Here is a 17,350-nt window from a genome sequence, read left to right as displayed (position 1 = left end):
AAACGAACCAGAGTTGCCAAGGAAAATAAAAATTGAACTTCTTACTCACGGCGACATCGCTATGATATATGTAATTGGTGATGAGGCCGGGAAGATGGCGGGCCGCACCGCCTCGTGTCACATGGCGGTTATAGATTTATACAATGGCAACTTGCAGGGCCTGAATATCATTGCTTGAATACTCTCACACTTCTCGGCAGTAACAAGGCGAGGATTTCCTGGTCAGCCCCCCTGCCCTTGATGGCACTTTACCATGACACTGCAACCCAACGCGAACAGTCCCGTGGATACGCCATTGGTTACCGCGGGAAACGGTCTCGGTAGGGCTGTGAGCTGATGCGGCTGGGACGGGAATACGCGATCTGAGCATGGTCGTTGATTCGGCTCCACACTCGATGCCCGTCGTGGACCCGGGCCGCTCGACTCGCGAGCGGGTGCCTTCGGCCCGAAGATCGTTGGGCTGCGCAGCCTCACCTTAGCGATCCCAAGCTGAGTTCGGTTGTAGGCCATTTTGGGATGAAACTGTCCGGTTTGAGCTGGATGAACCAACTCACAACGGGATGTGACTTGCCTATACGAGGTTATTGAGGGTACCGTATTGCCGTGCAATATGGGGCCACATGCCCCCGAGGGGGGGCTTTGCGAGAAGAACCCGGGAATGCGGCAGTCGTAAAGGGTTAGGGCCTTCCCCCCAACTCGGACATTAACCCTATTCAACCTTATCCCCTCTTTAGGCTAAATCTCCGCCCAAGGCCTGGCCCTGAAGATCGAAACCCGATTTTGTCCCGTCGCTTTTCCTTAGTTATTTGGCGGTTTCTGTTGGTGCCCGACGTTGGCCGTCATGGTCGGATTCCTCCTTTGGTCACGACATTCGGTCGAGGCCATCAGCATGGCCTGCCACAGTCCGCCGCAAAACACCAACGGCAACAGTTTGATAGAGTCGCTGCTCCTCTCCCGCTCGTCTGAAAAACCCAGCGAGAAACTACTTCGGCAGCTTGGACGGTGACGCCGGGAGAGCGGTCCGGAGCAAGGCGCCAAGCAGGCTCACTCCCTGATCAAGGAACCAAGATTTCCACGGAATCCGGCAAGAGATATCATCTCTGGTCATTGTCGTCACTCTGCGTTCCCCCTCCCCAGGTTGTGAGGAGTGCATTCCACCTTTTTGCGCCGGCATTCACCGATAGCAGGGCAGCAGCTGGGGTTGAGCGTGAGACGAGATCTGCCGATTTCTGCGGCCTTTTGCCTCCGCTCATCCGTAGGAATTTATTCGAGGCTGATGTAAATGCACCCCGGGTCGCCCTGGTGCGGTTCCCGTCTCTCCGTCTCTCAGCTGAGGCACCGTCTGTGCGAGATTGTGGGGAACGGGAACCCGGTGCAGATCGTGGACATGGGACGAATGCCTCATCTGGCGATGGCGTTGTTCTCGAATGCCATACCAACCACGTGAAGACACATCAATGATCAAGCGATAGCACCGGGCTCGGTCTAATTTTAGTAGACTCGGGAATGGAGGACGTTTGAGACGTGAGCTACGGCCCTGGCGTTGCGCTCGCTGCTACTCGGCTGCTGGCGCGCACCCCACACGTCTTGCGAAAAGGGGGGCCGGCGGCGATGCTCTATTTTCCTTGTCTCGCGCGCGGCGCGGCTATCACTCAGCGCGGCAATCGCCGCAGGTTCCTCGCCGTTCCCTCTCGTTCCTATCCTCTCGCCCGACGGTCCGACTTGGATTATTGTGGGGTTTCTCTCTTACACCACTCGCTGCTCAGCCTCCCCAGACAGCACCGCTCAAAAATCTGGTCTCCGGGCGTCTCCACGTGTTGCCGAGCGGGCATGCAGACTGTCGTAGAATCCGGGGTATCCGGGGGTTAATTTGGGTAATCGGCGCTTTAATGCGGTATTTGCCAGACAGCACGCTCCTGCACATGTGACATCAGCGCAGCCTGTACAGCCTGTACAGCTGGGCGGCATGAAAAAGTAACAATCTCGCTTGAAAGATTGTCCTGGCGTCCTAATTGGGACAGCGGCCAGGTCGTACAAGCACCGCAGGGGCGGCAATTGCCTTGACGGCTACCCGTCCCCAGATTCCCCACGACTGTTTCCCGGCATATCAGTTTCGACATCGTACGTCAAGGCAGTCTGTCTGACGACCATGCTATTCGTTCCTTGGCAGAGGCCGGTACATGGCTTTTCAAACCTTCCCTCCTGAGGCCTCTGGGACGGCGGGACCCACCCCCAGGGCGCCCGGCGCCTGTTTTAAACATGGGGGACCGCCTCTCGATGCTTCTGTTCCTGGATGACTACTTAGGTAGCATCAGAGCCCGGATCTGGCCCTTCAAGTTTCCGCCTCGTCTTGGCCACTGCTCGCCATCGGGTCGCTGAGACCGACGTTGCGGCTCTGGGCCAGGGAACGCCGTCTTCGCCCACGCTCTTCTGACCCATACGATCCTTTCGTGCCCCTCCCACCCCTTCACCGTGCGTCTCGTCGTCGACCGTCGAAAACCGGGCCACCGTTTCATGCGGTTCTCCCTTCCGATCGCTGCAAGAGTTCCAGACGATATCCCGTCTTTGATTTACAGTTAAAACTCGCGAACCCTAGCCAGATCTCACGGGGTGATTGTCAATCTCCCGCCTCACCTCAGCCAACCTGGATCTTTTTATTTCCTCCTTGGCAGTCACGTCTCCGACGAAGGCAGGTTCGCCATGGCTCCCAGCCCGACGTGGTCGCACCATGAGGAAGCCGTTCCGGAGGGAGCCACGGTCACGTCGTCGGCGCTGGACGATGCGGAGAAGGGTCTCTACGACAGCACACCGAGCCTGCCGGTGATCTCACCGCCTGCCGCCCACCTGGATGAGAAGAAGGAGCTGTACATTGAGACTCATCTCTCCCCGACATCGCCTGTTCACGAGGGCATCACGCCGTTGGCGAGCCTACCCCAACTATCTCTGGCGCGGCAGTCGCCGACCGCCGATGCTACCGTAGCACCGCCTCCGCCACCTCCGCCGGCGGCGAAGAAGGCGCCGAAGCCAAAGCCCAGCAAGTGGATCCTCTTCCAGCTCTGGTTCAACACGTACCGCAAGTTCTTCACCTTCGTCACCATGCTCAACCTCACGGGGATCATCCTCGCCGCCGCGGGGCGGTTCCCTTACGCCGAGAATCATCTCGGCGCCTTGGTGCTGGGTAACCTCCTCTGCGCAGTCTTGTTCCGGAATGAGCTCTTCCTGAGGTTCTTGTACCTGATCTCGATCTACGGTCTGCGCAGTGTATGTCCTCGTCACGAACTCCCCCTTGACCGTCTTAGTATTGAAACACAGACGCTAACCGTAGCTTTCTTTTTTGATGGAACAGTGGGCTCCAGTGTGCATCAAGTTGGGTGTAACTTCGATTCTGCAGCATGTCGGAGGTATCCACTCGGGATGTGCGCTCTCCGGCGCTGCGTAAGTACCTTAGTAAACAAACCCCCCTGAAAACGGAACCAGGGCTGACGGCATCAAAGCTGGCTGGTGTTCAAGATTGTCGACATCATCCGGTACCGCTATGTCCAGCACGGCGCGGTGATTGCCACGGGCATCATCACCAACGTGGCGGTCATCATCTCGGTTCTAAGTGCTTTCCCATGGGTCCGCAAGTCAGTGTGGTGGGAACTGCCTGGTTGATGTATCGAGGCTGACCTTCTGTTAGCAACCACCACAACACATTCGAGAGACATCACCGCTTCATCGGATGGTTGGGTCTCGCGGTACGTTGCTGCTCGACTATTTCTGGGCTTATCTGAGCTGGGTGCTGACGGACACTAGGCTACCTGGGTCTTCGTCATCTTGGGTGATACCTACGACATCAAGCGAGGGGAATGGAGATCCAACGCGCACTCCCTGCTCAACGCACAGGAGCTGTGGTTCGCCGTGTTCATGACGATATTGTGCGTTCCCCCGCTCCCAATCACCCGCCGACCAGTGGGATCAAACTAACACCGTGTAGCATTCTCATTCCCTGGCTCACCCTCCGAGAGGTGCCAGTTGAGGTGGAGATTGTGAGTCTCCCGCTCCTCGTTTTGTACCTAACCAATCAATTGCTGACAGCAGGGGGTCTAGCCGTCGCCGAAAGTGGCCATCCTCAAGTTCAATCGCGGGATGCAGCAGGGGCTCCTCGGGAGGATCAGCCGGACGTCCATCATGGAGTACCACGCGTTTGGCATCATCAGCGAGGGCCGAAAATCCGGGTGCCACTACATGATCTGCGGCGTCCAGGGCGATTTCACCAGGGATCTCGTTGCCAACCCGCCCAAGACGGTGTGGACCCGGGAGCTCAAGTTCGGTACGCGCTTGTTGTTGTCCCGTCTTGCCCAAAAAGGAAAATCCACTGACACGGAATAGCTGGTGTCGGACACGCATCCGCCATGTTTAAGCGAGGCATCCGCATCTGCACTGGAACCGGGATCGGGGCGGCTTTGTCCACTTGCATCCAGAGCCCGAATTGGTAGGTCGTTCTAGAATGCCTTTTTTTCTTTATTCTTTATTTCTTTTATTTTCTTTTTTTAGTATTTATTTTCTTTTTAATTTTTGGTGGTTTTGGAGACCCCTCCCACTGACACTGCCCTCTCTCTGCCTTAGGTTCCTCATCTGGATAGGCTCGGACCAGGAGAAGACATTCGGGCCGACAATAACGGGCCTTATCTACAACAACATCCCGCCCGAGCGCATGATTCTCTGGGACTCCAAGAAGCGGGGAGGACGGCCCGATACGGTGAAACTCCTCAAGGAGACGTGGGACAGCTTTGGCGCCGAGGTCATCTTCATTACCTCGAACAAGCAGGGCAACGACGAGATGATGCAAGGTTGCCGCACAGGTACGTTGCAACGCACGCTCCTTGGCAGGCCGGGAAACCGGGTTCACGGGCAGATGGCTGACCTCTTGCAGCTGGGTTGCACGCCTTTGGCACTCTGTGGGATTTCTAAACTAAGTACCAACTGAACCGGCCCGACATCTTGCACATGCAAAGAGGTGCTTCACACCCCGTACTTGATGTCGCCGTCTTACCTGCATACCATTATCGCATTGGGGGGGGGGATCGGGGGGGATCGGGGGGAAATCAAGCAGCATGGACTAGTAGAATTAAACAACTGTATTGTGCTTTCGCCGGATAAAGCCAAAGACAAGGAGGAGAAAGCATGGTTCGAGTTTTTAGAAGTTGCAAAACACATGACAACAATCTGAGAAATTAATTAAAACCAGAGCTCACCCAACCCTATACGGGGGAGCCGAGCACACAATAAGCTTATTGTTAATGTGTGCTTTATTATCGTTCTGGCTCGCCACAACACCATCACGTTCCCAAAGCGCTCTAGCCCCGCGGAACCTCAAACACCGCTCTCACCCCACGCCTGCCATGCATGCTACCCAGCCCGCAACCACAACCCAAGAGATCTCGGGAACTATCAGTCGGTCTAATTCCTGCACTAGCGCGCGTCGTGGAACACCGGTGCAGGAAGGGGGGTAGGGTTCGAGAAGGAGGAGGGGGGGAAGGGAGGGCTGGCCAGCGTTGCCAAGGACTGCATGGAAGCGGACAGAACGAGTACCCATTTGGAGGTGCGGCTGAGCCTGTGGCCTCTCCACATAGTTTTGCTTTGCTCGGCGAGCTCCGCTCCGTTCTGTGGTGCGCGGAACCTGGGGCCGAAGTTGCCGGCCACCTAAGCGCGCCCAAGCAGGGAACCCCGGATATAGTACCCACATCTCCAAACCAAAAGCATTGAACCTGATGGCTTCGCTGAAACGAACCGGTGGGGTAACTCGGCCGCTTTAAAGGGAGAAGACGAACGGGTCGGTCGCGCGTGTAAATTTGTGCCCGGCTGCGGTCGAGTTCCGATCCGGTTTCGTCATCCAAAGTCTAAGTGCAGACCGATCGGTTGGGCTTGGTATTAGGGGGTCTGAAAGAAACGGTCGATGATGAAAACTGGATTAGACGGCATTGGGCAACATTGCCTAAGGTACGCTGCGCAAGAACCGTAATTATCGAGATCCTGTTGCGTCATGGCAGAGGACACTCTATCCTTACCGAAGCATCATATCGTGCGCCGTCCTCGTGAGCCGACAGCTCCCCGCTGTTCACCGTCGCCTGGGCCTAATTGGTTGCAGGCTTCCGAGCCAGTTCTCCTATATACTTACTAATTAACCCCGTCAATCCCTTCCACGCTCTGTTTCATTACATCCGGCTTTCATTGACCTTGAGACACGACATATCATATTACCGCGCCTCCTTGCTTGTTTTTCATCGCGTATTATATAGACCAAGATATCATATACCCTCTCGGGTCAGGCAATGGTAGCCGTTGGGTAAACGAGCTTTGGAAACCTGGGCTACCTTGGAAAAAAAAAATAACTGGAGTTTGCGGAGTTTAAATGTAACAAGGAAGTGGACGGCTTTGATGTGAGGGTGGCTTGTGGCCTTGTAGTTCCATGTCGCCCGAACGTGTTGTTTTCATACGCGGCTATGCTCATTGATGAAGGGATTTTGGTAACAAGTGAAGATTATCAAAACATCAACCATGGTAGGAACAAGGCCGTGTGGGCTGGCTCAAATGGACTTTAAACAATTAAAGTAGCTAGATTGCGACGGGGAATGTGGTTACCATCTTTGTGATGGAAAAGGAGAAATACGATCCGGTTACGTTTAGTATTGGGCTGTTGTTGTTGTTGTTGTTGTTGTTGAATGGTCTACTGGTATTATTTGGGGGAAACTAAGGTACGTCTTATTAGTACTCGTTCTTATTAAACTCCCGTACGTACCTTCAATTATAATCGCGAACTCGCTGCCACATCTGGGGGAATAGTGTAGTACTCTTCCCGATTAGGTATGTGCCGCGCTAGAGCACCCAATCGAACGCACAATCAGTTGCTCACTCAGTAGGCTCGACCCAACGCTCACCCGATGTTTTGCTGGACGAGATCCCGTTCGCGTTCCCAGGAAGCACTCTGCTCCTACGTTGCGTGTATACTGCTTGTACCTAGACACTCTGGTCCTACTACCCTTGGATCCTTGATCCTTACAATATACCTTATATTAGGTGAAGGCTTTTTCAGTTACAAGTAGTAGCCTTGTTAGGTATTATTCTTTGCTTAATTGGTCTTTGTTAGCTAATATTTTGTGGTTGTAGTATCCTAGTTATATCTAGCTACTCGGCTCTCTTAGGCTCGAGATCTTTGCCTTTGTAGCATAGCAGTTGGGAATGTAAGATTCGCTTGCTATACCTTGTGTCGCACAAGGGCTTCTGATCGGTCAGAGCGCACTATTGCGTTGGTAATAACAACAGCACGGGTGTGACGTGTTCTTCTGTCTAGGTAGACAAAACGCAGTACTTTCTTCGCAATTGACGTCGAAGAAAGGAAGTTCAATGTAATGTAACGGTCTCAGGAGTATATTGCAACTAGTTGATGACGACTCTACGAGTACACTGAACCTGGGGAAGAAAAGAAGAAAAAGAAGAAGGAAAGCTAGTCTGGCAGTAAGTTCCCTGTGTGACCAGACAGAGAGTGTGGATCTGCGTGACTGGGTGCCTGGCGTCATCGTCAGGGGCGACGTAGGGGAGTTGAACTGGGGTTTGGTCGAGGCTTAGGGGGGGCCTGTACCGGGCTCAACCTATTACATTTATAGCCGCTACTCGGCTTTTGCTATCCATCTGTTGAGATACAGGTCGATAGGGGGTTACCTAGGCCTCGGTCTCTAGGTTGCATATCGGGTTGCCTTGTAGGCCCCTGTCACGACCCTCAGGCAGCGTGTCTGTATTGCTTGGAAGCTGCGTACGATCTGTCGTAGCATCCCTCCAAGTGGAGCTCGTATGTGCCAGGCTGTCGCTCCGTAAGATAGGACGCTCCTAATTACCTTTGTATATATCTCCCGAGTTTTCAAGATACATCCTCTGTAAATTTTCGCGGCGACTCTAGTAAGCACAAGCATCTGGGTTGCCGTCTTTGCTCTCACTTCCTTACAGCGAGCTTTAAAGGATAGCTTCCGGTCTAGCCAGACCTCAAAGAATCTAGCTGACTCGACCGGGGCTAGCCCTAGCCGCTCACCCCCTAGTATATTGACTTCCTCGCTGCTTGGGCGCCGCGCTCGACTGAAATGGACGAGTTCGCTCTTTTCAGGTTCGAATTGCATGGCTCCCCCCTTGGCCCACTCCTCACATACTCTGTAGGCACTCTCCAGGTTCCGGCAGCAGGCTGGTGTGTCGCGGCCAAAGGTTAGTAGGTTGGTGTCGTCTGCGTACCCAATAGGTACAAGCCCGGTGTGCGACACAGCGGGGTTGGGCTATTGGGCAAACCACCGCGCGTGAACCCCGCGGCTCCTTTTTCTGAGCTTGTAAGATGGGTTTTTGGCGAACAGATCACCGGACAGCCTATATCCATGCGCAACAAAGCTTGAACATCTTCTGTTATCCATCCCGCCTAAGGCGATCTCCTCTGTTAGTCACAACACTGCCAGTCACTCAGACAAGCCCTTGCTGGGACGATCCTGACTAAATTCGAGTTGAACAAGAGGCCAGTTCAACGCCGAAAACTCAAAGAGACACGACACAGCGACGTAGATAAGAGGTCCACGGTGATACAAGTGCTCTGAAAACCATGGCCGAGAGTCTCAGCGAGGCTGACAAAAACTTTCCACACTCACTTGACAGCGGCACGCTGGTCAGAAGGCCGAGGTCCTGCGTTTTCCGCCGTCCATGCCAGGGGGGCTAAACATGTTAATCCAGTTCGTTAGTTTTAGCCCCGGTAGTGGCTGGTGTTCTTTATTAAAGAGTTGGTTTCGTTGGACCATACCTGCAAAATTCAGCTGCGCCCCAATTAAATATAAAAAATGGTAGCATGGGCAGAACCACGGTCCGCCTTTCAAGCCCCGTACCACCCGGGCAACGCGCTGATGCCGGTTCTTTGGCTGCGTTACCACCAATAGAATCCCGTAATGTCCTGCAAAGGAGCTGCGGGAGCCTGGAACTTAAGTCGTAATTAGCGTTAGGGTGCATGAGGCAGACTTTGTGCTACACACCGTATCAACCGCCTCGGCGGTAATAATATGAGAACAGATAAACCAACGGTTGTCACTCCACCTTCCGTAATGTTAATGTTAGCTCCTACTCGTTTCGCCTCAACATCCAGAACGAAGCCATGGCCGAACCGCTCTCAGTTGCAGCCAGCATCGCTGGAATTCTTTCAATAGCGGATACCCTCTTTTGCCGCTTTTTGGATTATGCAAAGTCGGTCAAGGGTGCAACGGAGGAAGCCAAAGCCTGGGCAGACGAGGTCAATGATCTTGGCGGGATGATTGATCGGTTGGCAAGACTTGCGCGGGCTCTCGAGGCTCAGGACGAGAGGTTTGATCACACCTTACGCTTGGATCAAATCGAAGACTGTCACAGTGTTTTGTGTGAGGTCAATAACCTCCTGGTGGATGCAGAAAAGGATCTGAAGAGCCCGAGTCAGCGCAAGGCGTTGCTCAGCAAGCTGAAATGGCCGCTTTCCTCAGCGAGTTCCATCAAGAAGCTCATGTCTACGCTTTCGGGACACAAGGCAAAAATTGCAATGGCTCTTTCCGCGGACTCGATGAACGGCATTCTCCAGTGTCTCACGTTGGGGGCTAGCATCCTCGCTGAAGCAAAGGAGACCAAAAGGATCCTGGTCCGGATTCATGAGGATTCACAAACGGAACGCGTGCTCGGCTTCTTCTTGAAGCATGGAATCAACCCCCAAGAAGGATACGACACAAGCCTTCAGCTCCGACACCCTAAGACCGGGTTATGGCTCCTCCGGCATCCCGAGTTCCGATCATGGATGGACACGTGGGGCTCCAAGCTCTGGCTCACTGGAATACCTGGAGCCGGCAAGACTGTTTTGGCCGGGTCAGTCATCGAGCAGGTACTCGCAAGACAAAGTGATAGCGTTGCCGTCGCTTTCTTCTTTTGCGACTACAAGGACGAAAGTACCCACCTCCCAACCAATATCTTGGGGGCTGTTGCCCATCAGTTGGCCCGGCAAAGCGATAAAGCCTACGGGATCCTCTCCCGCTACTACGACGAGCTCAACCCTGCTCATCAAATGTCCAGGAGCCCGACCGTCAGAGGCCTGCAAAGCGTCTTATCCGAGATGCTACGGCATTACGACCGAGCGTATTTGGTGATCGACGGGCTTGACGAGTGTGGCGACAACGTTGACGATGTTGTAGAAGCCATCACTTCCTGGGCGAAGGATGAGGACGGGCTGAGCACCGCCTTGCTGAGCCGAGACCAAACCAACATCCGAGGCTACTTGGAGGACGACGGGTATCCGAAGATTGAGATTGCGGCCCAAACCGAGGACGTCGCCTTGTACGTCCGAGCGCAGGTCACAGAGCGTATCCGGACGAGAAAACTCCGGTTCCAGGATCTCCTGTTGAAAGAGGAAATTGTTCAGCGGCTGACCGAGGGAGCCAAGGGGATGTACGTGTTCAGAGTGCGAGCTTCCTTGAGATCTACTCAAGCTAAGTTTCTGATCCAGGTTCCGCTGGGTTACATGCCAGCTTGATCACCTCGGTACCTGCTTGAACGATCAGCAATGCCGAGATGCCCTCACCATGCTCCCGCCGACACTTTTCGAGACGTATAGTCGCATACTCAAGCGGATTCCGCGGCAGCATGTGGCCGTCACCCACATGGTGCTGAACTTCATCACATTTGTAGACCCGCCCCTCCCAATACCCATGCTCGAGCATGCAATCTCTGTCTCGGCAAAGAAGAGCACACTCCGACGAGGCGACATAATCCGTGAGGCAACTATTTTTGATCTGTGCAGCAGCTTGGTCAGGAAGTCGGTTGATGAGGATCGCGGTCTCGAGTTCGCCCACTTCTCGGCTCGCGAATTCTTGGACAGCGAAGAGCTTGCGGACCACGGGCTCGAAGCCTTCAGGGTCTCGCCATCAACGTGCAATCGGCTGCTTGCCGTCCAATGCCTGCGCTATCTCCTCCTTGACAACTTTAACCACGCTCCCAAAGCGAGCCAGGAAAGCATTGTAGCCATGCTGGAAGAAAATGATCGCTGGCCATTCTACTACTACGCCTCCTTTTTCTGGCCGATTTATGCCCGTGATGAATGGGCGAACCCAACAGACCGAACCGTCGTGGACTTAGCGACGAAGCTCCTCGACCACCAAAAGACACCGGCATTCACCCGCTGGGCGACGACATTGTACGTAGAAGGTACAATCTTTTCATTTTGGGAGAGCAGGACGCTGTCAGCCATCACGGCGCTCGGAAATGGCGCGGTAGACATCGTGACAGCGAAGAACTTCTGTATTTCATATCAACTCACTGGTGCATGGGAAATTCTTGACGCGGGCTTTCGGCCCCTCCACCTCGCTGCGATCCTTCGGCTGCCAGAGATCTGCAGGCTTGCTCCTTACGGCTCGACTTCCGCAGTCACCCTCCGAGGCCCTCTGGGCACACCCATCCAGTGCGCAGTTGGAGGTGTCCCGCTCCTTCTACGCGGCCACTGCTGCCCCGTGGAGGGTGAAGACACCGACGGCTTTGGGGATCTCTTCGAAGAGTGCTGGTGGATGTACGAGTTCTACCAGCGAATGGAAGGCGAGCTCCATGAACCTCAATCCTGGAATTTCGACTACCTCCTTCCTCCAACCGCCTCAGACACCCACTTGTTGTCACTGCCTGGGGATGGCAATTCTTTGGTGATGTTGGCAGCCCGCAATGGATGTCTTTCATTAGACTTCTGGGCAGTCGCCTCGCTTTTAGAGCGTGGCGTCTTACCCACTGACGACGAACTCGAGCTGTTCGAGGCTTGGCTGACGACGCTGGCTTACCACAAGGGCAACCTCGAGAGTCCCGACAAAGTCGACCGGACCCTCCGGGCATTTATCATGTCGCTGAGCAGTTTGAGCGAGAGACTGCCGGGCGTCTTGCCTGTGGCTCGTATGGTCTGGAAAATTGCAGTGAAGTCAGACCCGAGCCTCAACGAGCACACATCTGTTCTCGACACCAGAATATGGCTCGACGACGATGCACTGCTTGCGTGGGCCATTGGCATCATCAGATCCTCCGATATGAAGGCCTTGGACTTCCTTCAACGCGACCCACGGCTTGACCACGCGAGGGTCCGTACCGAAAACGGGGGTTCGTTGCTACATGTGGTGACCGATGTCTCCTACGATAACTCCGATTCTTGGATTTATCCCGATATCGTACCTCTGTCAAAAGATCATGTCCAAACGGCAATCCGGCTGCTCGCAGCCGGCTTCTCACCGTCGGCTGTCAACAACTATGGAGAAACGCCACTTCACGTCTGGGACTGGGAGACTCAGCGTATGATTCAGGGTGAATCTGGACAGGAGTTATTGAACGAGCTCGCCCGCGCGTTCATACAGGCCGGGCTAGATGTCACGACGAAAGAAGAATATGGGGGGCGCAACGTCCTGCATGCCAACATCGATCAGCCCCGACAACTGAAAGCGATTCTGAGTGCCGGCGACGCGGCGGCCATCGACGCAGCTATGCAGGCGACCACGACTCTAGGGTGCACTCCGCTAATGGAAGCCCTTCGAATGGGCGAGGAAACCTCTGCCACTATTCTTCTGCGACATTGGGCAAAGATACATGGATGGGGCGATGGCGAGAGTGATCTGGAACTTGCTGACTTTGTGGCCGAGCTGTCGACCTCGGACGACACGGGGTTGGTTCGGCGCATTTTGGCCTCGGGGGCCTGCGTCGGCTTGAACGAAGACAGGAAATCCAGCCCGCTGCACAATCTCAGCGTCGAAACGACTTTGATCTGTGTCAGGCTCCTCAAAGCCTTATATCCGCGCAGCTGTGGAACCAGCGTGGGAGGAAGATTGCCGTGCGCAACTTATCTCTACAAACGCCTAACCTACTCTTTTCCTGGCACATTGGATGTTGAGGAGGAGGTTATGCGTGAATTAACCGCATTCGACTCGAATACCGACGACGATCGTGTGGTGAAGGCAGCTACGTGGACCTACTTCACTGTGACACTCCCCCGGGAGTCGAGGTCGCGGATCCAAGGCGCTCGCCCCGGCCTAGAAATTCGAGGCAGGCAGCTATCGTTGGCTATTCGCTGCTTGCTTGACCAAGGCTATCTAGAGGCCTATGAAACTGTCACCGGAAAGTGCGGACTTGCTTCGATGCTGGGTCACCTGCTTATCCGGCAATGGAAGGACATTGGTAGCCTTTGGCCATGGTCAGTAGAATCACTGACACAGACGGTCGAGAACACTACACGCTGGTCAGTTCTTCAAGGCTCTTCGACAGCCGCCCAGCTGCTGAAAATTGCGTTCCTTTCCAACAGCACCCAGCTCCTCCGTTCAATGCTGGGCAGAGGAATGAACTTGTACGAGGGGCACGAAGGCCCACCGCCGTTGGCACTCATCTGCCGGTGTCCCGCTCAGGCTCAGGGAGATGATGACGTTAAGCAGGATCTTTTCCAGATGCTGTTGGACCACGCGGGGTCTGGTCAACTCAACAATTTGATCACAGACGGAAAAACAGGCCTTATCCACGATGCCGCGTTTGGGAACTGCGCCTGGAGAGTGGAGGAGCTTATTCGCAGGGGCGCAGACCCCGATCTGCAGACAGGACAAGCCCATTTTTCTCAGCCAGCGTTGGTCCATCACGTCTTGGTACGAAGTTTCAACAGCGCCCGGGCCCTATTGCGCAACGGTGCAGATCCTACAAAGAGGGATGTGTTTGGAATAGACGCAGCGCTTGCTGCTGCGGTCAGCGGCTTGACTGGGTTCGTCAAAGAGCTCGCGCTCGCCGAAGACTCGTTTCCGTGGAGCATAAACTGGTCCCAGACCTGCACTTATCCTCGCGGCCCACAGGGAGGCACCATATGGAGTATTAATGCACTACACCTCTGCGCTTGGAAAGGCAATCTGGAGTTGTTGAGCTTCTACTTAGACCGCAAGCTGCTGCTGGATATGGACTGTCGGGACTCGGACGGGCTAACTCCCTTACACTTGGCGGCGGGGTCCGGGCATATGCATCTAGTTGACTACTTGTGCGACAAGGGAGCCAGCATCGAGTCTCAAACCGCTAGCGGCTGGACAGCGCTGCATCATGCAGTCGTTACTCGAAACTTGGGAAGTGTCCAGGCACTTTTGCGTCATGGCGCAAGTCCCACTCGGCCAAGCTTTGATGGCAAAACACCCCTTGTCCTAGCGTACGAGTGGAACGACAAAGCCATTATTCTGGCTCTCGAACAGACAAACGATGCATCTGGTCGTTTCCAGGGGAGATATTTGCCGCAGCATCAGTCTGGGCTTGCTCACACGTTGGGAAACGCCGTCCGCTCAGGCAACCTCGCGTTATGCCAAATGCTACACCGGAGGGGGTGTGACCTAGATATTGACCTTAAGTGCGGTGGCTGCTCGCCTTTGATTTGGGCCATCCAACACGGCAGACTCAACGTTGCCAAGTGGCTACTGGAGAACGGCGTGTCGACCACCAAGGTATCCTGCAGTCACCATACGCACAGAGGCCCTAAAACGCCACTGGAGATCTGGCTCGGCCGACAGGCTGTAACCGATACTGAATTGACCCCAATGCTCATCGATAAGTTTTTGAGTGATGGAGGGGACATATTTCAGGAGAACCTCGTGTTGGCTGCAGCGTCCTCTGGCAACGCCACGGCCCTTAGTCTCCTCCTTGACAACAGGAAGAGGTTGGCAACCAACTCAAGGTAGGCATCCGAAAGCACCCTCAAACACTTGGGGCTCTCTATCCCTCCATGATTGGCTAACGTGAGTTTATAGCGGTGAGGGCTCGTCCCTAGAAAGGCCGGTAACGGAGCTGAACCCCCTGGCGGTTGCAGTTAAGGCCGGTCACATCGAAGTCGTGGAACTGTTGTTAAACCACGCCGCCGCCAGCCGCCTTGACGGAATTTTTGGCGACGTGAATCACGCACTCTGTCTGGCTGTCCGGTCGAAAGTGCCACATCAACTTGAGATTGTCAAAGTTTTGGTCGGCCGCGGAGCGGATATCAACCGCCGCTGGACCAGGGATGATAACCCGGAGTATTTGGCCACGCCAATCCTGCTTGCGTCGTCTAACAACAACTGGGAACTTGTCAGATATCTTGTGGAAGCGGGTGCCAACCACACAGCGGTCGATATGTGCGGCTGGTCCGCCCTGCATTACTCGGCAAGGACGGAAACGCTAAAAACCTTTGCGGACCTTACCTGCAGAGGTGTGTCTGTTTATCTCCAGGACCAGCGAGGAGTTTCAGCAATTCATGACGTAATGTCCGAAGATCTGTGCGCTGCCTGGCTCCTTAATAGCGACATCCGAATGGAGCTGGTGCCGTCATTTCCATGGTGGCGCATAGAAACGCCTTGTCTCTCTTGGATCACCACCCAATTCAGGTTCTACCGGAGAAGGTTCGGCCGAGCGGCCCTCCAACAAATCGCAAACATGCAACCCCAGAGTCGGTTTTGGAGTCCTCTATGCACGATGTCGGGCTACGGAAACACTATGGGGATAGAGAACTTGGTTGAACTTGGTGCATCGCTCGACTACGAAGGCAGCCCCGATGGGACGGCACTGATGGTAGCGTGCGCTACCCACCAACTCGAGTCTGTCAGACTCCTCGTCCAAAAAGGGGCATCACTCTCTTATATCAGCAACCGCCCCGAGACACGGGGCCGGCTCATGTCGTGTCTGGCGGCGGCCCGCGGGTCGGCAAAAATCACCAACTGGCTGCTCGTTGGCCGTTTCACTGAACAGCCAAAGATCACGCAACGCCCACATAACCCGGAAATGTCGACTCATGGAAGCAGGGCTGGCATCGCCAAGGCAGAACTCGTCATCGCTGGTCTCCATGAGAGGCAGCCCTCGGAATCCTCCCGGAACTACTTCATCCGCCTTCAGCAGATACGGCAGGACATGAGAGGGAAACAGCTTGTCCGTACGCCTAACGGCTTGAGAACGTGTCGTCCATCGAGACTCGTTCCAGAAGAGACGGTGCATATTAGCCCAGATGACCAGCGAGTCCCGAGATGCTAGAGTTGGCCCGGGAGGGATGTTGCGGGTTTGGTTTTGTACATCAAAGCTGTCGTTTCTCCTCAAGCTATCTCGGCGAAGAAGGGCACTTGTGAACTGCTGTGGGTGTTGTTCGGACCAAAGAAGAGCCACATATAAGAAGCGACTTGCCCCGTTTCACAGCCGTCGATCGCTAACCCCACGCTATATCGCCTACAGCACAGACTACAAGGGCTAGAAACATAGGTATTATTGTGAAGTCCAGTTCATCTCATCTATTACCTCACGTTGACAGGTCACTTCGCTAGTAGCGGCTACCTACAGGCAGCTTGTCGCTAAGCCCAGCGGGCCAGTTCCCGTCCTTACCGTCCCAGTAAGACACTTTGAACTCGCAAAAGTCGACCTGGCCTTGGTCAAGAGCGACGGGCGTTAATACTAAAAGTGTTGACCGTTTTTCCCTCCCACACGTAGCTCCCGTAGCCGAAGCAGTGGATGCCGCACTTTGTTGCAGAAGCGGTAGTGCATCGATTTGCTGCCGAACTGATATTCCAGGGCGTCGTCCACAGATGCGGGCGAGAGAAGAGTGAAGTTGGCCGGTTGACCGAGACCGATGGGCAGTTGGTCTACTACAGAGTTCTCTGCAGCTTCGGCTGCAGCTTCGGGTGCTGCCCTTCCCGCGCGTGCATGTGCATCCCTTACGAAACGCCCGTCACTCCACCGTGCTCCCACGGCTGCAACGGATGCCCAGTGCTTGCCTTGATATCACGTGCCAGTAGTGCTAGGCTCAAGAGACAAAGGGGGTAAGGTAAACAACCTTGTATACTCGGGCTCCGTTCAACTGCAGTGTCTTGCCTCTAGAGTATATACTAGCCGGGAAAAGGGGTGGGTCCGTCGCCCCTCTGATCTGGATACAAAATATGAGGCCACGTAGTTACTGACAATCGCTAGAGATGGTGTGGATCAGTCCGCTTGATGCATGACGAAATGAGGCGAGCAAAGCCAAACAGGACGAACCCTTCGTCGACCAAAGCTAGACAGATACCTACCAAGTTCCTTTGGTACCCATTTCGATTATTGTATTTTCCTTATTGCCCATTAAGACCGAGGATAATGCGAAATAGTAACTCGCGAGTCCGTGATGTTGTGGATTCCATTCCCCAGTGTGATTCAACTTTGCGATGGGGATTCTGGAAAAGTTGTCTCCTCAAGGAGCGTGTCTAGTGGGCTCTGGAGAGCTTCAGTCCAGGGAAGCTAGGTGGCCAGGTTCGAGCCCTGGCTAGAGTCGGTGAAGATGGAGCTTCAACTCGGCCCTTTCACTTCACCGTCT

At 54.5% G+C, this 17,350-nt stretch overlaps 2 protein-coding genes across 2 annotated transcripts; both read left to right on the top strand.

Annotated features, from left to right (window-relative positions):
• Window positions 1–2,700: 2,700 nt before the first annotated feature.
• MFIFM68171_07364 (Non-ribosomal peptide synthetase) lies at window positions 2,701–4,953 on the top strand (the record flags this gene model as incomplete). Its single annotated transcript, XM_071062784.1, has 10 exons — window positions 2,701–3,261; window positions 3,347–3,435; window positions 3,495–3,626; window positions 3,680–3,737; window positions 3,796–3,917; window positions 3,977–4,028; window positions 4,090–4,312; window positions 4,372–4,474; window positions 4,609–4,844; window positions 4,916–4,953. The coding sequence occupies 10 exons, from the start codon at window positions 2,701–2,703 to the stop codon at window positions 4,951–4,953; spliced, it is 1,614 nt and encodes a 537-aa protein (XP_070918885.1).
• A 4,201-nt stretch (window positions 4,954–9,154) lies between these two features.
• On the top strand, window positions 9,155–16,047 carry MFIFM68171_07363 (uncharacterized protein; the record flags this gene model as incomplete). Its single annotated transcript, XM_071062783.1, has 3 exons — window positions 9,155–10,461; window positions 10,520–14,725; window positions 14,799–16,047. The coding sequence occupies 3 exons, from the start codon at window positions 9,155–9,157 to the stop codon at window positions 16,045–16,047; spliced, it is 6,762 nt and encodes a 2,253-aa protein (XP_070918884.1).
• Window positions 16,048–17,350: the final 1,303 nt, after the last annotated feature.

The sequence above is a fragment of the Madurella fahalii genome (assembly GCF_045866475.1).
Source record: "Madurella fahalii IFM 68171 DNA, scaffold_4, whole genome shotgun sequence".
Lineage (NCBI taxonomy): Eukaryota > Fungi > Ascomycota > Sordariomycetes > Sordariales > Madurella > Madurella fahalii.
This window is presented reverse-complemented; position numbering and strand designations above follow the sequence as displayed.